The following is a 23,781-nucleotide window of genomic DNA, read 5'->3' on the forward strand; positions in this document are numbered from 1 at the left end:
TGTTCACTTTTGTACTCTAACCCAATGGGGTGGCCTTCACTAGTGTGGTCAATGCAGAAGTGAAGAGATTTACTCCAGCAATAACTTTGGTAGCTTAATCCAACACTAATTTCAGCTATAAACTACTGCTGTTTGAGAGAGTATGTATGAAGACCTCATTCGTTGCTTGGATGGCTGCATGAACTTTTCCCTGGGAATTAGTGTGGAGGAGGCAGACTTTGCTCAATTTGCAGCCAAGATTACTATTGTTCAATCAGCCAAGTGCCAAAGTTCTGTGAAATGAAGTATTTCCTCTTTCTCTTGCTTACTTTATTTAATCAAATATTGCATTCATTGGAGTGGGACTGTGTTCCGCATTCTTGAAACTTTTCAACAAGAGAGTTAACTGGTACTGTTGCATGGGAAATATTGCATGGCATGAGGACTTGCAACTAATTTAGGTTTTGGTTACATAGGTAACACAGTTTGCATATCACTGGCATTTAATACAGTGGGAGTTAAGCTTCATCTTATGGATGTGTTGCAGTTACCATGTCATACATTTATTGTGGCCTAGTTAATGGCAGATTTGAGAAATGCTGAGTCTGCCACTTAATTTTGAAACAGGTTTAGGGAGGATGAGATGGGGGAAAGTAATGCATTTGGGCTTTTGCAACTCCTTTATTCCTAAAGTTTCACTCAAGATGTGAATCATGAGCCAGTGTGGTGTAGTGGTTAAAACACTGGAGTGGGGACCTGGGTTGAAATCCCTACTCATTCCTGGAACTCAGAGGCTACCTTGGCCTGATCTCTGCTTATCTGCCTCACAGGCTTGTTGTGAGGTTAAAATGGGATAACCCTATATACTGTGTCCTGAGTTTCCTGGGGCTTAGGTGAAATACAAATGTAATAAATATAGCATTGCCATCACGTATTTCAAATGTATCTCTGAAGGCACAAGAGCTAGAAATCACTTATTTCTCCTCAGGTAGAGCCTGCAGAAAAATGCCTTTGGGGGCGAGATCCATGTATTGGTAAGACAGGTTGCCCATACTTGATCTCAAAACTTGCAGGATATACAACTTGTGTCTTCAAAGCTAGTCACTTGGTGAAGTGGGAAGAAGAGGACATAGGTACATGGCTTATTTAACTCGTCAGTTCTGTTGAATTGCTGCCGTCTTGTGTTTTACAGTGTGAGTGAAAGTGTTTCAGAACAAGGCAATTTGTCAGCTCAGGCAAGCAGAAATAAAATAGTGCCTGGTTTATATAGAGCATAAAATGTATTTAATTGCTCAACGTGACAAAAATAGTGCCAATTTAAATAGAAGAATCACAGTATGAGGAAATGTTGCTTTTGCTTTTGTATGTGCCCTAGGTTGAGCCTTTTATTAACCTAGTAATCATTTTTTTATGAAGCTTTTAAAAGGTGGCCATGTAATTTGTTTGTCTGGCGGGGCTAATACTGATTTGGTTGTTTCTTTGTCTTTGGCTCTGCCCTTTTGAGTGGATATGGAAATTACAGAGCTTTTTTGTTATTAGCTTGGTTATCAGCATCAGCACAGCTATGGCGAAGATGTTCATTGAGAAAATGCTGCTGCTGCAGAAGGCATACAAGTTGCGTCCTTTACAAATGTTCTCCTTGTGCCTTCTCTCCCTCTCTTCCTGCCCCCCCCCCTTTAATTTGAGTACTCTGGAGAATTCTACAATTGGATTAAGGATTATGAGTTCCTATGCTTAACTATATTATGGTCCCCTAATATCTTTTGACATCCTTCACAAAGGTGGGACAAATACAGAACATGTCATTCTGCCATATCCTGCCCTCCCTCTGCCCTTGAAACCTTATGCTCCCCTGGCTGCTGGTTTCTTAATTTTTACAGCACTGGAAAACACAGCTGCTGCTCCCTTTGCTTGAGGTGCGGCAATGGACACACTGTTTTGAGTTTCAAGAAATTCTTGAAGATGCCTAGTGCAGAGAGCAAGATAGTCTTGTAAACCGCTAAAAATTGTAGTAGGGAACCCAACTCTGTTGAGCACTGAGCACAATGGTTAATCTAGCTCTGATGAATTTACATAAACAAGAAAGACCGTGGACAAGGACAGCGGGTATCTTGTGAGCTTTTTGGACACAACAACTCTTACTTCACAGTCCTTGTCCGAAAAGGAGACCTGTTTAGTATCCATACCACTGGCATTCCCAAAATGTCCATTGGTGTACGCCAATGTGTCTTGAGAGAAGCGCTAGCACTCTGTAAGAAATTTAATGAAATAATTCAGTGTTGTTTGGCAGCTTTGGCCAAGCTTTCTTCCAATCAGCCTCCTATGAAGGCAGGAAATTTTGCTTTGCCTCTGCATCAAGAACAACTTGGAAGTTCTAACTGCACTGCTTTGGGGTGTCTACAGTTGGAGCACCAATCCACCCAGACACACTGTAGGGGAATGTCTACTGAGGGTGCACGTGCCACTTCTCTGCCAAATCTCAGCATGGATAGTGCTGCATGTGTGTGTTTGGGGAAGCAGGTCAAAGCATTCTGAAAGTCTCAAAAAGGGAGCATCCAAACAATCTTTGGTTTTTTTCCCGAATCTAAATGGTATAAAATGCTCCCCACCCCCCGCAACTGCAACAACAACCAAAAGATAGACATGAGCTACTGTCTGTCCACAAGTCCAGTTGCAAAGTCACGTTCTGCTAAGGTTTAATAAATAATCTTACACTATCTAAGCAAATTCCTCTTTTCATTCTAGGGAAATGATTTCTGAACGATTAAAAGGCAGTTGATTTAGTAGTATGTTTGCTTTTGACCCAGCTTATCAACTTCCCCATTTTTGCTTCTGTGTTGTTGATTTTCCTCAGGCCGCCAGCACACCACTTAACCCTTTGAGCTTTCAGTGCGGGTTTGTCAAACTCCGGATCGACCTTCTTCAGGCTTTCTCTCAGCTCATCTGCACCTGTAATAGCCTGAAGACTAGTCCCCCACCTGCCATTGCCACGACAATTGCTATGGCTTCAGGCAGTGACCTCCAGCGTTGTGGACGCATTTCTAACCAGGCAAGTGCTCTCATTTGCCCCAGTTGTTGTTGAGCACTTACATTTTTGCTTAGATCAATGTGATGAGATGAGGACCATAAGATCTCTGATCAAAATAAGTGACCAGTAGCAACTGTACAGCCTATCATTTCAGGATGAAGCTCCTATTGCAATGGACTGCTGGCACAGTACAGGCCTTCTGTACATATGTTTGTTTTTATTGTTTAGATTTTTCTTGTTTAGGATCTCACTCATCCCTGGACACAAAATCTGCTTAATGAGGCCTTGTGGAAGGATTCACTTTATATGGAAGCTAGAATGGCCTCCATAAGAAGCATGACCTTTTCAGTTGTAGCCCCACAGATTTGGAATATTCCCAAAAGTACTTACCTTTTCTCCCACCCCCTGCCCTCTGGAAGCACCATTAAGACTTTCTTCTCTTAGCATGCCTTTGGCTGTCGGTAAACACAGTTATTCCATGATGTTTTGTGATTTGGTTTATGTTTTATTCCTTGATTTTAAAGTGTGTTGACTCTTAAAATGGTGTTTGCCACTTTAAAATTTTACTGAAAAGTGGCCTTTTAAACAAATATCTCACATTTCAGCACCCAAGGAACCACTGAAGTTACCATAAAAGACACTTTAAAAATTAATAAAACATGTAAGAAATTGAAGTGGATTAACAAAATACAAAAGATACCCCAAAAAGCAGCATTTTTTTAAAAAAGGCTTCAACCGTCAGATTCCTAAACTTTAGCAGAGCAGAATAGTTTTCATCTGCCTTCTAAAACCCAGGATAAATCCATGTGCAGAAGAGTATTCCACAGTAGAAGAGGCCCTGCTCCAAATGGATACTAACCTAAACTCAGATTGGAGGATTGTTGGAGGGGGTGTCAGGGAAGTATGGCAAAACATGGATGGTGTAGTGGGAAAAAAAGGCTTAAGACAAACAGGCTGGGAAGAGGAAAGCAGACCAAGCAAGGGTGAAGGCAAAGGTGCCTTTCAACAGGTCAGAGCAAGGCAAAAGTAACCTAAGAGAGAGCTGACAAGTTTGACTTGCAAGCAATGAGCTAGATTGTGGCCAGCCTGCCAAGAACCTCATGCTGCTTCCATGTAGAAAGGATGCAGGAAGAAGCCCATAAGTAGGGAAGCTCACGTGGCTTGAGGTGAGGCTGCATTCTAAGGCAGGGTGGAGTTAAGGAGTGAATCCTGATATCGGGATTGCCATGGTGGGTGGGTCTCTCTGGCACAGAGCCTTTCTAGTTGTCTTAAAGCTGGGAGGGCTCAGTGCAGGGCTGCTGTGATGTATTTGGCCTTTTCACTCAACTTTTCACAAACAATCAAGGATGGTGAGCATAAGGATGAGGATATCCCAGAAAACTGTAACCATCTCAGTTTGGTTCCGTTTGCATAGTGTACACTCAACCATGAGCAATGATTTGTTTTTGTTTCTCCCTTTGCTGTGGCAGATGAAACTCTCCATGGAAGAATTCAGGAACCTAGCTGCCAGATATGGAGATCTCTATCAATCATCTTTTGATGCAGATTCAGCAACCCTTAGGAATGTGGAGTTGTATCCTGCTGTTTAAAGCACAAGGCCTGGTTATTTTTCCTGAAGGCATATGCCTTCAGCCCAAAGATTTATTATGGGAGCTTAGGAGATACAAAATCTATAGGGCAAACATAGCTTTCTTATGATTTCAGCGTATCAGTTTGTTTTTAATGGCAATACCAAACAGTATTGCAGTTCGTTAGACAGAATTCACTGCTAAGGATATGCCTTTCATACCAAGCCAGATAAGTGTTCCGTCTAGCTCAGTAAAGTCCACCCAATATTGTCCATCCATTAGCAATGGCTTTCCACATTCTCGGGTAGAGGTCTTTCCCAGTCCTGTTATCCAGGATCTTTTTCTTTTTTTCCAGCTGAATATGTAAGGGATTGAACCAAAAATCCATTACACCCATCACTTGCATTCTACCACTAAACAGGACTTGATGTAAAATTGCATCCTTGTTTAGATAGCGTCTGGAGGATTGCATGTTTGATTTTGCTGGCGGCAGGGGTGGTTGGATCTGTAAAGGCATGGGAACAGGAATCTGCCCAGTATCCTCCCACTCTGCTATTTAAGAGGCTCATTTGCTCCACTGCCCTCCTTTTGGAGCAACTTGTTTCTTTGGCAATGGGAATTATTACTGCAAATGAAGCTCCAGCTCTGTGTAGATCTCCCTTGTTTGCACATATGTCTGAATTGGGCTGTAGCCAATGTTGCTAGGCCACATACCCTGAACTGTCCATTCAGACCCTTTCTGTCTTTAAGAGAAACTGTCCTCCTCTTTTCATGTTTTGTTGCACAGTTACAAGAGGCAAATGTCAGCTCAGACTATTTATCAGACTCCAGGGAGATTCATTTCCCACATATCATGCATGTGTAACAAGTGCACATTTGCCATCAAGTATGTTATTCAAGCACATAAGTAAGGAGGCCTGGTATGGACTACAGCTCCCTGCCACGTGTACACATGGTAGTCAGGGTGTCTGCTACCATATAATGGCCCTGTTCAGATAGTAGTTTAGCACTGTGCAAATGAGCGTGGGCGAGCCTTGGGCTCACGTGCTCCCCACTCCCCTCTCTCCAGCAAAATTGCATGGAGATTAGAAGCATCCTCTTCATGGTTAAACTAACCACTGCTTGTCATGACATCTGAACTGGGGCAAACTGGTGTTAATTTCAATTATGGCTTATTGAAATCATAGTTTCTGATGTAATGACAGACTGCGATTAGCTTCAGCCAGGAAGCAGATTCTACCTGTCTCCTTCTCACAACCACACTAGAGAAGGAAAGGAGGGTGGGTGGGGGAGTACATAACCTGAAGTTCTCCCAGGTTCGTTTGTCTGCATTGCAGCCTGGATATATGTGTGAAGCAGTCTGTAGGATCCAGCAGCTTGAACCCCATTTTGCGTTATCTCCTCATTGATGAAGGCCAGGCTGTTTGTAATAACTCATGACTATCATTTTTATGTACCATATAATACAACATAGATTTTGCATCTTTCATTTGTACACCTTTAACATTATATCAGACAACAGCAGAGTTGCTTACTGATATCACATGCAATCGAAGCCCTGATCTTGGATCCTGAATCTGCAAGGTAAGCATGATGCAGCCTTATTTTCTTCACACTTTATCACCCAACCTTTTCACTAATGGCCATTGAAATTTTAAAAAATGACTGTGAAAAAAAATCCGGCAGTAGTTTATGTAGTTAGTAGTGCTGTGAAATAAAGGTTGTGCAAAGTTACGCACTCTTTTGACTATATGGTAGAGTCCATTCCTATTGCCCTTTGGTTTATTTATTCATCTGTAACTTCAGTTGTAAATGAAGGCTAAATGGGGCATGTTAATTTAGCTGTGGTACTGCATGCTGTCATTCCAAAGGTTTAAATTGTTCTTTTTTGCCATATTGATTGTTCTCTTACATTTTTTTTAATTTTTTCCTCTGCTTCACAATTAAAGTTAAACAGTATGGGCAGTGTCCAATAGAACTTTAGCACTAACATAAATTACGTTGCACTAGTGTGAGGGACCTCTAATGCAATGTTAATAGCATTAGCTGATGTGACACAATTTCCCAGAAAACCTGTTCCTCCAGCTAATGCTATTGCGCTACAGGTCCCTTATGCTATCGCAACAATTTTATGTTCGTGCTAGTTTCAGATTTGGATACTGCCCTATAGTTCTTTTTAGTTTTTCTTAATTTGACAGTAACTTCATATTATCGAACACTTTGTTTTAATCAAAAAGGTGGTGTATAAATGTGAACACAAAATGTTGACACTATACCATGGTGGTAGTTACATGCATGAACTTGCAGCATAGATGAAAGACATAACATTGCAACATGAAAGAGTAATACTGTGAAATTCCGCAGATCCTTGTTTATACAAATAGTCATCACAACAACAAAATGCAGAAGTTTTGAAGTCCCTTGAAGGGAGTCCCAATTCCTTTAAAGTGTATTGATGACTGGGCTAAATGAACTTGGTTGGGAGCAGTAGAAAGACTTAGAAAAGTGCAGATTCAGGTAATGATGGTTAAACTACACTTTGTATTGTCTTCATGATTGGCAGTCTTAACTTTTAAAATGCCTTTTGGTTTTTCTCTAAATGAGGGCAGTGTGAATATTGCACCTGTGCAAATCTGAGGTGCCATAGGCTTCTGCTCTTCAAACTTTCTCCCTTCAGGGAATGCTTTTCAAATTGACATCTGCTGAGATACTGCCGCATGTCTACCAGGGAACCCCTGAATATTACAGAGGGTTCTGGGGCATGTTTTAGAGCACATATTGAGTTTACTGATTTGGCCCTTCTGGGTCTCACCATCAACCCATGTTAACTTGGACCACACCACTAGAACATACCACATACTCTTCTGCACCACACTGCAGTAGAATGATCAGTAGTAGTGGGCAACCCATCTTCCAGGAGAGTTTCTCTGCTATTACTGATCTTCTCACTGAGGAGCCTCTGATAAACTTTCTAGAAACCTGAGATTCCCTGGAAAGTGGTTTGAGAAGAGCTACCATATGCTCTTGTTGAAGTATGGAAAAAAAGAGGTAAGTATAAATACTTCCTCCTAAATAAACTTGGGTGTAAGCCCTAACAATGTCAATGGAACTAAGTTCCAAATAAGTGTGCATAAAATTCCACCCTGCATTTCATTCATTCTCTCTCTCTCTCTCTCTCATGCACGCACGCACGCATGCACCATTGGGCTCTCCTGAATAGTCTCTGTTTTCCTCCTTAGCTCTTGAGGTCCCCTAAATTAACAAGATAACTAATCTCTGGTGCAATACCATTGACTGGGATGAAATTACCATAGGGACAAAGTTAACGATGTAAGCCTGCTTAGATCTCCCTTTGGGAACTCTCTGATTTCTGTTTATACAACAGAAGTTGGATCAGATCCTTTGAGACTAGAAATTGTAACACTGATCAGAAGTGGTAATGGCTCACTTCAACATGAGATTCTCAAAATGGAGCCTCGCAGGTAACCTATGCCTAGTATATCTCAATCCATATAGGCTGTGCAAGTGTTCTAAAACAGCGGCCTAATTTGAATGTAATGCTAAACACATGGTTTAGTGTTATGTGTACAAACCTTGGACTTTTGTGCTTTCCCCTCCCCTCTTTCCCAGTGTGGCTGCAAAGAGGTGATGGGAAGCTTTCAGTTCCATTTTTCAATTAACTGCAGTGTATTATGTCCAGTCCCAAATCTGATTAATCTTAACTATGGTGTAGGAAAATAAGCCAACTTCATAAACCATGGCTTGAAGTTGGCTTGTTACCCAAACCATAGTTAGACTAACCATAGTGACCAGGTTCAGATGGCACGCTGTGGTTCATCATGGGTAATTTAACCCATGTTGAGGTTGAATATGCAACCCCTGCTCAGGGGTTGTTGTGTCGTGCCAACCTGGTGAGCATGCGTTATGTGAGGGTTAAACAAACCTTGCATAACCCTAAAACAGACCAAAGGTTATCTGAGAGTTACATAATTCTCTGATGTGCTCAGAGAAGTTTAAGAAAAGAAGATCTGTAAGGAGATATTAAGGGAACTGGAGATTTCAGATTAAGTGTAAAATACAAAGTGATTATAAAGATGTTTGGGGAGCGAAGGCTACAGTACTGAAGAAGACAGAAGCAGCTTTAGAACAGGTTGCACTGATAACTTGAGATACTGTGTTCCCATAAATTGTTAATTTTATATAAATATTAGTAGTAGTACTTTATCGTGCCTTCCCTTCTAATTGGGAGGCCCAAAGCAGTGTGTAAAAATACACAAGGCTCTGAAGGAAGGTTAGAGAAGATGCATATTGGGCATCACTAGACTTTAATTTCTTTTGTAGCTTTCAGGAATATGGCTCTGCCGGAGTGGCACATGTCACAAGCGAATATGAAAGGAGAATGATGTCTGTGTTCAGTCATGTGTTGGAGGAAGTAGAATCGTTGAACAGAAAATATGCACCCGTATCTTACATGGCAAGTAATAGCTACCCTGTCATAGAGACGTCTAAAATACTGGTTTTTCCTTGAGTCAAGAAACAAACAATTGAATCTCTAGGTTGTTTATTGGTCTCAGGTAACTTTCTAACATAGAGACAGAAGGAAATGAGTTTCTAACATAAAGAAAAAGTTAAAGATTCATTTTGTCCTGAGAGTGCATCATTTTTAATGACTCTCACATGCCAATTTTATAGTAGTGGCATCTTTAGATGGTAAAGATAGAAGTGACAAATCAAAATCTCAGGATGCATCTGTAATTCAATAGCTGAAGCTGTAAGAATGTAGGGAGCAACACTATCAATTCTGAATATTTATTTAGGTGTAATCCAGAAGTAGTCATGCTAAACTAAAACACACACACCAAGATGCTTAAAAAAGTTGCAAAATAGAAAAAGATTTTTTTTTTCCTTTGTAAGCAGTCTAAACGAAGTATAACTCCTTCGTAAGGAGTCTAAACTAAGTATAATTAAGTATAAGTATAAGAACTAGCATATTTCTCATATATAACATTTTAGCTTGGGCCCTAGGCTGGAGAATAGAAAGCCTCAAACTCAAAAGCAGTACAGGCTTTTCTGCATATATCTGTATGTAACAGATGAAGAGATTTTTAATTGGAAATACAGAGGTTAAGCTTTTATTGGCGTTGTTGTTGTTCAGTCGTTAAGTTGTGTCCAACTCTTCATGACCCCACGGACCATAGCACGCTAGACCTTCCTCTCCTCCGCTCTTTCCCGGAGTGTGCTCAAATTCATATTCATTGCATCAGTGATGCTATCTAGCCATCTCATCCTCTACTGTCCCCTTCTCCTTTTTTGCCTTCAATCTTTCCCAGCATCAGGGTCTTTTCCAGGGAGTTTTCTCTTCGCATTAGGTGGCCAAAATATTTGAGCTTCAGCTTCAGTATCTGTCCTTCCAATGAGCACTCAGGGTTGATTTCCTTTAGGATTGACTGATTGGACCTCCTTGCAGTACAGGGGACTCGTAAGAGTCTTCTCCAGCACCACAGTTCGAAGGCATCAATTCTTCGGTGCTCAGCCGTCCTTATAGTCCAGCTCTCACAGCCATACGTTGCTACTGGGAAAATCATAGCTTTGATTATACAAATCTTTGTCGGCAAGGTGATGTCTCTGCTTCTTAGTATGCTGTCTAGGTTTGCCATAGCTTTCCTCCCAAGGAGCAAGTGTCTTTTAATTTCATGGCTACAGTCACCGTCTGCGGTGATCTTGGAGCCCAAGAAAATAAAATCAGTCACTGCTTCCATTTCTTCCCCTTCTATATGCCAGGAAGTGATGGGGCCATATGCCATGATCTTCGTTTTTTTAATGTTGAGTTTCAAACCAGCTTTTGCACTCTCCGCTTTCACCCTCAACAAGAGGCTCTTTAGATCCTCTTCGCTTTCTGCCATTAGGGTGGTATCGTCTGCGTTTCTGAGATTGTTGATAATTCTCCCGGCAATCTTGATTCGAACCTATGATTCATCCAACCCGGCGTTTCTCATGATGTACTCTGCATATAAATTAAATAAGCAGGGCGACAATATACAGCCTTGTCGTAGTCCTTTCCCAATTTTGAACCAATCGGTTGTTCCGTGTCTGGTTTTTACTGTTGCTTCTTGGCCCTCGTACAGGTTTCTCAGGAGACAGGTAAGGTGGTCTGGTACTCCCATGTCTTTAAGAATTTGCCACAGTTTGTTGTGATCCACACAATCAAAGGCTTTAGCATAGTCAATGAAGCAGAAATAGACGTTTTTCTGGAATTCTCTTGCTTTCTCCATAATCCAGCGAATGTTGGCGATTTGATCTTTAGTTCCTCTGCCTCTTCGAAACCCAACTTGTACTTCCGGTAGTTCTCGGTTCATATGCTGCTGAAGCCTAGCTTGTAGGATTTTGAGCATAACCTTGCTGGCATGTGAAATGAGCGCAATTGTACGGTAGTTTGAACGCTCTTTGGCATTGCCCTTCTTTGGAATTGGAATGTAAACTGACCTTTCCCAGTCTTGTGGCCACTGTTGAGTGTTCCAAATTTTTTGGCATATTGAGTGCAGCACTTTAACAGCATCATCTTTTAGGATTTTAAATAGCTCAGCTGGAATACTGTCATCTCCACTAGCTTTGTTGTTACTAATGCTTCCTAAGGCCCACTTGACTTCACTCTCTAGGATGTCCGGCTCAAGTTCAGTGACCGCACTATCATGGCTATCAGGGACATTACGTTCTTTCCTGTATAGTTCTTCTGTGTATTCTTTCCAGCTCTTCTTAATCTCATCTGTTTCTGTTGGGTCCCTGCCTTCTTTGTCCTTTGTCATGCCCGTCTTTGCACAAAACGTTCCCTTGATAGCTCCAGTTTTCTTGAAAAGATCTCTAATCTTTCCCATTCTGTTGTTTTCCTCGATTTCTTTGCATTGTTCATTTAAGAAGGCCTTCTTGTCTCTCCTTGCTATTCTCTGGAACTCTGCATTCAGTTGGATATCTCTTCCCCTTTCTCCCTTGCTTTTCGCTTCCCTTCTTTCGTCAGCTACTTGTAAAGCCCCATCAGACAGCCACTTGGCTTTCTTGCATTTCTTTTTCTTTGGGATGGATTGAGTTGCTGCCTCCTGAACAATGTTACGGACCTCCGTCTATAGTTCCTCAGGCACTCTGTCTATCAGGTCTAATCCCTTAAATCTTTTCCTCACCTCCACTGTGTATTCATAAGGGATATGATTGAGGTCATACCTGAATGGTTTAGTGGTTTTCCCTACGTTCTTCAATTTAAGCTGAACTTTTGCAAGAAGCAGCTCATGATCTGAGCCACAGTCAGCTCCAGGTCTTGTTTTTACTGACTGTATGGAGCTTCTCCATCTTTGGCTGCAAAGTACATAATCAATCTGATTTCGATATTGACCATCTGGTGATGACCATGTGTAGAGTCGAATCTTGTGCTGTTGGAAAAGAGTGTTTGCTATGATCAGCGTGTTCTCTTGGCAAAACTCTATTAGCCTTTGTCCTGCTTCATTTTGTACACCAAGGCCATGCTTGCCTGTTATCCTGGTGATTTCTTGACTTCCTACTTTAGCATTCCAATCCCCTCATAAATCATTGTGCAGGCAGAAGTCATCTGTTCTGCTTGTAGTTTTCCTCAGTTTGCTAGAAGCTGGGCTTCTTAATAAACTTTTTATGCTGTGATGGCCATCATGCAGAAAGTTAATCCGTGGAACATCCTAGAGGCCATCTGTCATTGGTCTACTTTTGCTTTATTTATTCAAGCTGGTTGTGTTTCATTACAACTTCTCAGTGGTGCAGTGTTTCTGTTACTGAGTCAAGAACACATGTGCCAGTTGCACTACAAGTACAAGGTAGAGAACAACTCCTTGTATCTAGATGAGCTTATTCTGTTGACCAGACTTGGAACCAGAGTTTCAGAAGTTGACTTCTTTTGCAGCAATGCCCTACTGTGACTTAGTTCCTCCCAAGCCCTTCGCCTCAGCCAGTTTGCCTTGGCTTACCATGTCTGGTTATCCTTCTCTTCTTCCCGACAGCCCCTGGCCTCCAGGAAACCTGCCTGAAGACCCTAAAAATCAGGCAGCTTTGGCCACCACTTTTCCTTCCCATAAATTCTTCATCACATGCTATACCAGGAGGAAGAGCAGTTTTGTGCTATCTGCCAAATTTCTTTAGAGCTGCTACTGAGATACTGCTGAGGCTACTTTTCCTGCCCTGATACAGGAAAGAAACTGAATCTTTATTTTATTTTTATTTATGTATAAATTGATAAGTTGCCTTTTGGCCCAAATAGGGTCGCCAAAGTGGTGTACAATTAGAACTTTAAAACAACTAAAAAATCCTTTTCCCTATCTCTGTAGGCCAGCCTTCCTCAACCATTGGCAATGCTGGCTAGGGATGATGAGAGTTGTAGTCCAACACATCTGGAGGGCACCATGTTGGGGAAGGCTGCTGTAGGCTCCTCCATAATATTGATGGCACATTGTCTTGGCTTCTCAAGTGCAAGCAACTGTGGTGCTAATACCCAACATACATGCTGTTTCTTATCCGTCCTATAAAAAGGATTAGTTCTGATCTAGCTTGGCATTGTTTTGTTTCAGCACACAGCTTGTCTATGCAGTGCAGTCATTGCCTTGCTGAAAGTCCCCATGTCATTTCAGAGGTATTTCTTCCAGAAGCTACAGTCAACTAGCATTAAGGTAAGCTATAGTTACACTGAATTCTAAGGGCAGTTAATGCAGAGAAATCCCTGTACTGGCAGGCCTGGGAAGTAGGGGAGGACTATTGCTGATCCAGCACTCCAGTTTACTATTGTCCATAGAATAAAATGTTGCCAAGATTCCTGAGCTAAAATTCATACCTGAAATAGAAGCACATTTTGGATCAGCAGGCTAGGGCTGGAAGGTGGAGTGGCAGCAGTACATAAGAACTCTTATCTCACTAATCAGATATTTCGTCCAGCAGCCTGGGAATGTTGAGTGCATGCTGTTCTGGTTGGTGGCCAAAGCAGTAGAAGGCAGCCTTCCTCAACATGGCATCCTCCAGATGTGTTGTACATCTGCCTGAGGGATTTTGGGAGATGTGGTCGAGCACATCTGGAGGGCCCCAGGTTGGAGAAGGCTGGTATAGGGCTTCTGTTGGTGTACTTTCCACTCTACTGCCCACAGTTTCCCTTTCTGAGCTACCCAGGTGATCTCAGAACTGGTCTTAAATAATCCCAGCTTCTTGTTCTGGGGGATTTCAGTGTTCACGCTGAGGTTGCTCAATCTGGCATGGCTCATTATTTTATGTTTACCATGGTAACCATGGACTTATCCCAATTAGTATCTGGCCCCATGCATGCAGCAGGGCACACTCGCAGTTTAGTATTGTGTTTAGGTGGAGTTGGTTTGCTTATAGAGCTGCTTGGATATGCCTTGATTTGGGCTCCAGTATTGGGGCAGGTCAGTTAGATGTAACCTTGGTAATTGCTTGTCCTGTTGGTTTGGATTTATTTCAGCCTGTAGATCTTGAGGAAGTGGGCAGGGTGTCTGGAGAGGTGAAGGCTGCCACCTACTGATTTAGTCCTCACCCTTCCTGGCTAATTAACTCAGCCCAGGAAGGACTGGTCGCATGATTAAGGGAAGTGATTAATGCCTCCTTCTAGGAGGGGCCTGTTTCCTCTTGTTTAAAACAGGCGGTAATAAAACCTTTGTTAAAGACACTTTCCCTTTACCCAGCAGATTTAGGAAATTATAGGACAGTCTAAAACATACCATTTGGGGCCAAGATGACTGAGAAGGCTGGCCTCACAGTCCTGGAGACTTCTGGATGAAACTCATTACTGGACCCATTTCTGTCAGGCTTCAGCAAGGATAGGGGACTGAAACTGCTTTGGTAGCCTTTGTGATGGACTTATGCTAGGAACTGGATGGGTCCAGTATAACCCAACTAGTTCTCTTGGATCTTTCGGTAGCTTCTGATACCATCATTCATGATATCCTTCCGGACCATCTGGTGGGGTTGGGCCTCGGGAGCATTGTTTTGCAGTGGTCTGATCCTCTCTGTCAGGCCCAGAAGGTGGTCCTTGGGGACTGCTATTCAGCACTAGGGCTATTAGCCTATGGTGTTCCAGAGAGTTCTGCTTTGCCCTCTTTGTTGGTTAATATGTATATAAATACACTGGGAGATGTCATCCAGAGCTTTGGAGCGAGGTTCCTCCAATGTTCTGATGACACCCAACTCTTTTGCTCTTTGTCACCTAACACCAAAGAACCAGGTGATACCCTCGAGCATTGGCTGGATTTGATAATAGACTAAATGGGGATGAGATTACATCCAGGCAAGATGGAATCAGCTGAAAACCTTTGGAGTTGTGATTGGTTCCCATTCTCTGCTTTTAAAAATGTGTCAATATATCTTTTTAGTTTAGCTTTTAAAAATTGTTTTAGTTTTAATGCTATTTTTAATATTTTATTATGAGGTCACTGTTTTAATATGTTATGATGTTGTTTTTGTTATTTGAATTATTGTACACTGCTTTAGTGGTTTTCAGAAAGGCAGTATAGAAATTCTCTAAATAAATAAAATAATAAATAATGATAAATTAGTCAGCAGTAAGAAATCCAGAATACATTAGATTTGATGCTCTTTTCCCATGCAGATGCGTAATTGTAACAAAATAAACAATTGCTCAGTTTTTAAACTTGACAGTGTACAAAGTTGTAACTTTTCCTCCCACATGGAATTTATCTCTGTAAATAGAATATCATGTGTGAAGGCACCCTTCTATCCTTTGCATTGGGGGTGCAATCTGCCACTTGCCTAGGGTAAAATATATTGGTGTTCCTTCAGACGTCTGGCAAATTGTATTTTGCATGAGGTAATCTGTGCTTTGGTATGTTGGTTCTTTTTTGCTTTTCTTTTTCCCACCAAACACAGGGCACCCCAATACTCTGGAAACATTTACGAGATGGATGGGGCTTGTGCACGATCATTTTTTGTGCAATCAGTTGAATGGCTTGGCAGATTTCAATATTTACTCTTGTACCTTTTAAACTCTTGTGGTCTCTTTTATTGCTTCATTTTCCTGCCTCATTTCAATGGTTGGTTTTATTGACTATCCATTTGGTGTAATATAGCCTCTGATGCTGGTATTCCATTAACCTCATATCCTGCCCATAAAATAATTAAACTCCTGAACAAATATACATATATTCTGTATAAATGAAGCATATATTGAAGGTAGCCATTTACCAACAGAGAGCATCCAGACACAGTGCAGCCAAAGAGAACTTACCCTTTTGATTGCCCAAAGTAAGGTTCCTGTTTCTGAGAAGTCAGTGTGCATCTGTTTCTACATGCAGTGTATAGTCTATAGATACTTTAGCCATGTGGTGCCTTAGTCATAGGGGCAGACCATCTTCTGCACAGTCAGAGTGCTATACTTGGAAGAAATGCAATGCAGGCTCTTAGATAATGTGTTTATGGGGGTGTTATGGGAATTGTGGTTTGGATTATAGCTGCATCATGTCACTGGGCTTTGTGTATGTGGCTTGTAACAAAGAGTGGCACAACATCTTTCTCCTGCTCAGCTGTATAGGCACCTAAAACATGCGGATCATATTTTGTGATTCTCTCTTTTGCCAGTCTAGGCTTTCTAGTGCAATCTCAGTATTTTATACTGTATTGCGTGCTTGAATGGTTGAGTACTTCCCATCTGCCTGCTTGGACATTTGTCTGTGGTCACACAATTTGGAACATTAACATGCTTTCTCAAATGCTCCAATCCAATACTGTATATTTTTTCTGAATTCTGTGTTACTTTGTACATGAGAAACTTGTACACACAAACTCAAGTGGCAGAATGCATGTCTCATTGGGACATTGAAGGCAAAATAGAGGGCAGAAGCAGCAGACAGAAGCAAGGCCATTTGCCCTCCAAAGAAAATAGCTCTTATTGTGCTTCTGCTGCAATGGTATCTTGCTGTTTTAATAAATATGTCACTTTAATAAAAACATCACTTAATGGTGTATAGAGGGTGAGACTTATGGAACGTTGTTGGGATGTTATTTCCAGTTTAGAAATAGCTATTCCTAGTCTAACACAATATTCTTGCTCATGGATAGAATATTTAAAGTGTTCGCATGAACACCTCCACATAGGAACATCACTTGTAATAGGACAGTCATGCAACTTTTCCAGAGCAGTGTCTAAAAAGGACTTGACAAATCTAGCATCTTGTTCACAAATGCATCTCACAAATCCCCACATAACGTTTTCATATGGAGGCACCAATGGGTTTGCTTCCCCCACAAAAAAGTCTTATCCATGACTTCAGAATGTTTCTTTAGAAGCAGATCTAACAGATAACTTAAAAACCCATAACAAGGGTTCTGTAGCAAGTTTGACTTTTAATCAAATACAGTGGGCCTGGTCAGACATCATGCTAAGCCATGATGGTTAGCATTTTTGAACTTACCATGATGGCTTAGTGTGATGTCTGAATGGTGTTTTTCCCAACCATGATGGTTTCTTAACCACGGGCTAACCATGCTCACTAACTTGCAGCGAAATGGTTAGTGGGCTCAATCATGGCCTAGAGTGATGTCTGAACAGCCTCTGTGGTTAATTGACAGTTGCCATAGAGATCTGCAGCAAGAGCAGCCAAGGAAGGAGCAGCTGTTCATGCCTGCGCAGTAGGTCTCTATGGTTGAGATCTGCCTAGCAGCACCAAGCACCAAAATGGCCAACCACACAAAAGCTGCTGGGATGCATGGTTGCCTGTCCAGAGGACTGCGGGTTCCTGCAGGAGGGAGAGCGGTTAGAGAATGGTTAGTCTACCTACACATGTAGCAGTAGCACTTGCGGTGGCTAGTGGTAACCCCCATGTACCATGATTAGCCTAACCTCCCCCCAGCCCCCAATTTGCGTCTGAATAGGGCCAGTAAGTTTTAGATATTTGGTTAGGTTATGCAGTGGGAAAGACCATAACTGAGTGGTAGAGCACATGATTTGCATGCTGAATGCCCCAGATTCAATTCCTGGCAGATGATGTGGAAAAAATATCTGCCTGAGACCCTAGAGAGTCATTGCCAGTTAGAGTAGACTATGTAGGGCTAGATGGACAAATAGTATGACCTGATATAAATCAGTTTCCTATGTTCTAACTACTTGTTCAAGTAATTTCATTTTATTAAATTTGTATCCTGGCATGTGGGATAATAGTGGTGACTTTTAGTCTAATGGCAGGTTACAAATATTTTAATAAAACAAATAAAAACAATGGGCAGTATCCAATGGTGTCATTTCCCAGACTCAAATAGCACTAGTGGAGCTCCACATCTTTCTGTTGAGCATTACACTTGCGCAAGGGGTTGCACAACCATAACTTTAGTTGGATTCTCTTCTTGCACATAGTTTGGGACCTAGTTTCTGCTAGCACAGTGTCATTTGGGACACAGCTGGATATTGCCCAAGATCAATCAATATATCCTTACAGTATAAAATAATGAACAAATGACTGCAAAATAAAATAACCAAACAATATGAATAGAGATCCAGGATTGGTCCCCAGAGTAATCCTTCTCAAAAGGAGGCTCTTCCCTAGCTTTACAAAACTCACTAGAGAGCCTTCTAGATGAATCTCTCTAGGAAGGAGCTCTGCAGCACAGGTGCAGACACTAACGTTTCTCCTTACAGCTGGCACGTGAGGCTTCAGGCCTGCTTTGGGTAACCAGCTGCCTGTGTCAATAACCATTGAGTTAAGGTCTATTTGGATTCTCTTGAAGTGTGTGTACTTAAGGTTGTCAAAGTTAAAAGTGGATGGCTCTTAACAAGTCAGAGAGCTTACCTGAAAGATTGTAGAATATTGCAAGATTCATGCGTCAGAGCATAAGGCTTTCCTCCAGTTGGGTTCTCTGAAGGTGCCCTTGGTACACAACAGCGTATGAGCCCCTTTTCCAGGGCTGCATTCCATGGCACTGCTGTAACATTTAACGGCAAATCATACCCCCAATAATTGTCCCTGGTCCTTGCCAGATGGTGGTCAGGACCAGGGACATGCCTGAGTGGCAGATCAGGACCCGTATAATTGACTTGGTCCATGTGGTACTGGGCCTTTAAATATTACAGCAGAGCGATGAGATGAAACGATGGACATGCAGCTCCCACACTGCTGTTGTAAAAGATGTGTGCATCCTTGAAATGATGCTGAACAGGCAAGATGCTTACTTCTTGTTTACTGTCTATAGATGGACACTGGTAGCCTGTTTCCCTTATCCATCCTAAGGTTATGTGTTTTCTGCCAAAAACAACAACCACCAACCTACTACATTTTGCAGTGGAGAAACCAAGATTCTGTACTTGATTTATGCAGACTTAAAATACCTTTGCATTGTATACATCTGCTTGCAAGATTCATGCTTTCTAAATATATATATATATATATATATATATATATATATATATATATATATAAAAATTGGCAAGGACCAAGGAATGTCAAAGGAGATAGAGAGTTGAGTGGTGTAAGAAAGAACATTTTGGTTGCAGTTAGCTGTTAAGCCCAGGAAGCAAGTAACAGTTCTCGGAGAGGCAGATGTGCATGATACTAAAGAATTACCACAGAAAACACTTCTCACAGCTCCCTTTGATTTTTGAGCCTCTGCTGGCTGATACCCAACATTTCCAGGCTTGCTGAGGGAGGAAGAAAGGCAGACACTAATATATGGGGTTAAACAGGCCATAACTTTATTGAAGGAACACAGCATCTAGGTTCAGCTGAAACCATTGTGGAATGGGTACTTCTAACCCTTCCCTACATGCTGTTCAGGGCGACTGGCATGGATGGCCAGCTGCAGTGTCCCCCTGGCATCACTGAGGTCAAGCCTGACTCAAGGCAGTAATGAAGTGGTCACCCTTATTAGCCACCTACAGCTCAGCTGGGCGTAGCCTACTTTCACAACTGTGGGCAGCAGCCTCACTCTGACAGCTGCTCCAGCCTTGCAAGTGCCCTGCTCTCCCCCATCTCAGTCAAGATGGATCTCCTGGGCACCTTCCCACTCCCACAACATTGGTGTCATTTTCCGTGCCCACACTGATCCTTCTGCCAGAGTTGTGACAAAAGAGGAGGATAGTAGACTTAGCCAACTTCTTTCAGATAATCCAATACAATAAACCACATTCTTGGAAAGAAGCACCCTAGAGAAGGTAAAGAAAAACCATGCCAGCTGAAGAGCCATTCAGGGCTAGCAAGGGGGAAAACCCCTTTCTGGCCCCCATTAATAGTGACCAGCCAAACCTCATTGTTCTCAGGCCAAAATGGGGTGTGGGGGGGTGCTTTCCTGCTCTGTGGAACTAGTTGCCAGGTGGGAAACATTTTCTTAGCCTCATTCCCACCTTTTTTTCACAGCCATGGCAAATCTTCATCCTGAGCAATTGCACCTGCTGTAAGGCAGAATGTGCTGCCTCCCTTTTGAACCCTGGCAGACTTCCCCCACCCTGCAGGTTTTGCCATGGCAGCAAGGGGCCTTCCCTCTTCTAAAATGGTCATGACTGGAAATTCATTTTTTAAAGTCCATGTTTAATTAGTGAATGCCTGAAAAGTTCACACTCACTGTAAAATGGCCATTGTACATGTGCAGCAGACTTACCTTTGATTGTACCATTTAGGCTGTGTGTTGAATACTCCCGCATCTAAAAAATGCCTGCCTGTACAAAATTGGCATGTCACAAAGAAGGCTAAGATGTACTGTTCTCCCTGACATGCTAATTTTGTACATGCACAAACTTGTTTTTTTAAGCCAGAGTGGCATTTTGTAGCACCCTACCATTACCCCCATACACAGCTGCTGTCTAAAATGGCACAGTCCAGAAAAAGCTTTACTGCTTGATTGTGCTGAATTATTAAACTTGCTCTAATATGGAACCATTAAGGGGAGAGTCTTATTGGGTGAATATCATTCTGTTTAAACACAGAAGCTCGCTGTAGTCTAATTTAGGGAAAGTGCATTCAGAATTTTGACAACTTAGAAGACTTGTATTTCTTTCTAACAATGTATTCATGCGGTGAATGTACCGATTATAAATCATGTCCATAATGCTCCTTTTCCTGATCATAGTAACAGTACTTGCTCTCTCCCCATCTTCCACTTGCTTCTCGTTTCAGTTGAGCGGTGCTTGTTTCTGCTTGTATGCTTTGCCTTTCCCCTCAAAAAAGCACCCCTTTATAAATGTAGATCTTTGTCTGTTTCAGCTTGCCCTGTCTCCATCTCCACGTAACCCTGCAGAGCCCATTGTAGTTCAGAATAACCAGCAACTAGCCTTAAAAGTAGAAGGAGTGGTCCAACATGGCTCCAAGCCAGGCCTTTTCCGCAAAATTCAGTCCATCTGTCTAAATGTGTCTTCCACACTGCAGAGCAAATCTGGACAAGACTACAAGGTAGGTATGGAGCCATAAATTGTAAAGAATCATGCTGCCTGAAACCCATGAAGAATTGAAACTGAGATCTCATTTCCTCTTGGGTAGCAAAAATTATTTCACCACAAGTATGTGTGGGTGAATCTTTTAATGTGAGTGCAGTCATTTCTGGCAGCTTTGGTTCTTTTGAAAATGAGACCTTTGAATAAGAGCTGAGCTGTCTAGATCTTATGTTCATATCCCCATGGAAAATTTCCCACCCCTGTTGTATCATTTAGTTAGGAGAAGTATATGCATCTCAGAGGTAAAGGACAGCTGGAACAGATAATCCTTTTCTTTGCTTGCTATCTTGGCAGTAGTCCTGAAATGTCCTAAGAGCACACAGCTGTTTGGCAGCAAGAAACATATCTACTCATGAGAGAATGCTGATCGCTTGGAATGGCCAAGCAGAGGTTCCCAAGCCTTGGGCATCTGATATGGACAGCTGAGAAGTTTGAGATAGTTTAGAAAAGACAGGCAAATAACTTCTTAGGTTTTGCTTGTCCTATACTTTCATTCAGCATGTCCATCAGCTTATTTGGTCCTCCTCTGGAATTTCTGTCATCCAGGAGCCAACCCAGTTTTATATGGTGAAATTGAAACATTGAAAACTCTTAAAATGCCATCCTGACTCTTGTTTTTTTCTTTCTTTTCTCAGATGCCCATTGACAGCCTGACCAATGAGTTGGAGCAAATGGTTGAACCTCACAATGATTACTTCAGCACACAGTTCCTCTTGAACTTCATTATTGTTGGCACCCACAGCATCACCGTGGAGTCCTCTGTAAGAGATCTCAGTGGCATCATATGGAAGACTGGGCCAAAAACCACTCTGTTGATTAAGTCTCTCGAAGATCCGTACTCCCAGCAAATTCGACTTCAGCAGCAGCAAGGGCAGCAGCCACCCCAGCCGCCGCAACAGCCGACACAGACACAGCAACGAACTGCATATTCCCGTTTTTAGTGCTCATTCTTCATTCAGTGGCCCATGTCAAGGGCATTGTGATGGTGTGATGAGTTGAAATCTGGTAGCAGTGCATAACCCAGCCAATCACTTTTAACTCAGTTCAGTCCTTTCTGTGTAGCTGGTAATTTGCATTCCACCTCACAAAAAGTATGATACGAATGGGTCTTTGTAAATGCCACTGTGCATTAAGAACAGCTTAAATTGGTTCCCCACATCCATACATCTTCATGTGCATCACCAGTTAGAGCTTCCTCTTGGAAAACAGTGAGTGATCAAGGAAGTGTGCAAGTTTTGTCTGGGTTGCACTCCAGTATATTGGCTCTTTGAGTCATCCAGTTGCCACTTCCTGAAGAGCATGAATTGTTTTGACAGCACAAAGTGAATGCTACAGTTAGGCTCTCAAACCAGGTGGGCTTTGAGTGTGTGTAAAACTTAAGAGACTATTCCCAAGCTTTACACAGTGCCTCTCCAAATGCGAGAAGACAAACATCCAGACACCCTGGCTGGATAATTCTAAGTAATCCTTTTGAATGTTGCCAAACTAGAAAGACGTTTGGTTATCATACCTGTTTGTTATCTTGATAGTGTTCTTTATGGTTTTGAATCTCATGGCTGGTCACTGTAGTTGCTTCAGTATATAGCAATGCTCAAGAGATACCTACTGGAATGCTTTCCTTCCTTAACAAGAAAAGACACTTGCAGTTTGGTTGGGGTCCCCCTGACAAAGAAAGAACAGAAATAATCTGTTCCATGTTCGAAAGGTTGGAAAGGCTTGTGTTAGAAAGTTGACAAATTAGAAAGGCTGGTGTTAATAATTTCTTTTTTACTCCATTGTGAAGGGAGTATGCATTGAGAAGCATGCCAGTGCTTTTAAGAGGAGGTCTCCGAAGAGGCAGCTCACTGGTGTTAGAAGGACAACATGGGACCAGTGCCTGCACCCTCTAATCTGAAGGGGACCTACTTTGTATAGTTTCATGAGTCCTTTTCTACAAGAGAGAAGACCCTACAAGGCTGAAGGGAGGGCCATCTCCCATTAACTACTCCTTTGTGACTTAAAAACTGACTGAGAATTTAAAGAAAATCATTGGGTCTGAGCTGTTTAAACTTTAACTGGTTTGTGGGTTGCCTTCTAAAGCTATGTAGGAAAGAACTGTCATTGTATTCTGTTAGTGCTTGTTCAGTGTGTCCATGCATTTTATTTTCAGATGCCAGTAGTTTACTCAGGTGTTGAGGGTATACACATGCAGGCTGATGGGGGTTTCTCCCATTGAATATGGGGGCTTGGGATAGGTTTGGAGGGTAGTTGCAACATACCATTTTTAGCTGGAGTTGGTTCATTTTTATTGCAAAAACTACTCTTTGTTATGTATAGAATATTCTAATAAACCGTTAGTTTTACATTTCCATCCAACTGCAAAACTGGAAGTTCTTTTGAAGAAAAAGGTATTGAAAATAACCTTTCTTGAAAAGCCAGCATTTGATTTAATGCCAGCCTGCAGTTTTTAAGCATTTCCTGCCTCCACGAGGAAACAGTTCACTTCTCCCGTCCACAGCATATTAATTTGTAAATGATGAATAACCCCTGCCATCAAGCAACAGGAGATGTCCCATCTGACCTTGATACGTGGAATTTCTTCCTAAGCAATGGGGAAATGTCACACCTCCTTTCCCCTTTTTGATCTTTTAACTACCCTGGTCTAGCACTGATTTAGGTGGTGCTACTTAATCCTTGCACCAAGGACTTTCCCTCAATTTACATAGGGATCACTTCAGAGGCAATTGCTGATACTATCTCTTGACCATGGGAAAATATCCAGTCTT

At 42.0% G+C, this 23,781-nt stretch overlaps 1 protein-coding gene across 2 annotated transcripts in view; it reads left to right on the forward strand.

Moving 5' to 3' along the window:
* The window catches only part of INTS7 (integrator complex subunit 7), a 54,951-nt gene extending 31,580 nt beyond the window's left edge, over positions 1-23,371 (forward strand). Inside the window, exons 14-20 of one of the 2 annotated variants that reach the window (XM_084828853.1) lie at positions 2,834-3,028; positions 4,477-4,580; positions 6,091-6,159; positions 8,917-9,049; positions 13,155-13,253; positions 20,790-20,975; positions 21,652-23,371. In XM_084828853.1, coding sequence (XP_084684979.1) covers positions 2,834-3,028; positions 4,477-4,580; positions 6,091-6,159; positions 8,917-9,049; positions 13,155-13,253; positions 20,790-20,975; positions 21,652-21,957 — 1,092 coding nt within the window. In that variant the 3' untranslated portion in view covers positions 21,958-23,371. The remainder of the gene's footprint in view (positions 1-2,833; positions 3,029-4,476; positions 4,581-6,090; positions 6,160-8,916; positions 9,050-13,154; positions 13,254-20,789; positions 20,976-21,651) is intronic. The other variant, XM_084828854.1, reaches the window with a different exon arrangement.
* The last annotated feature ends 410 nt before the right edge of the window (positions 23,372-23,781 follow it).

This window comes from Heloderma suspectum, chromosome 1, assembly GCF_057233095.1.
Source record: "Heloderma suspectum isolate Gila_16-S chromosome 1, 16-S_ref, whole genome shotgun sequence".
In the NCBI taxonomy this organism is placed as follows: domain Eukaryota; kingdom Metazoa; phylum Chordata; class Lepidosauria; order Squamata; family Helodermatidae; genus Heloderma; species Heloderma suspectum.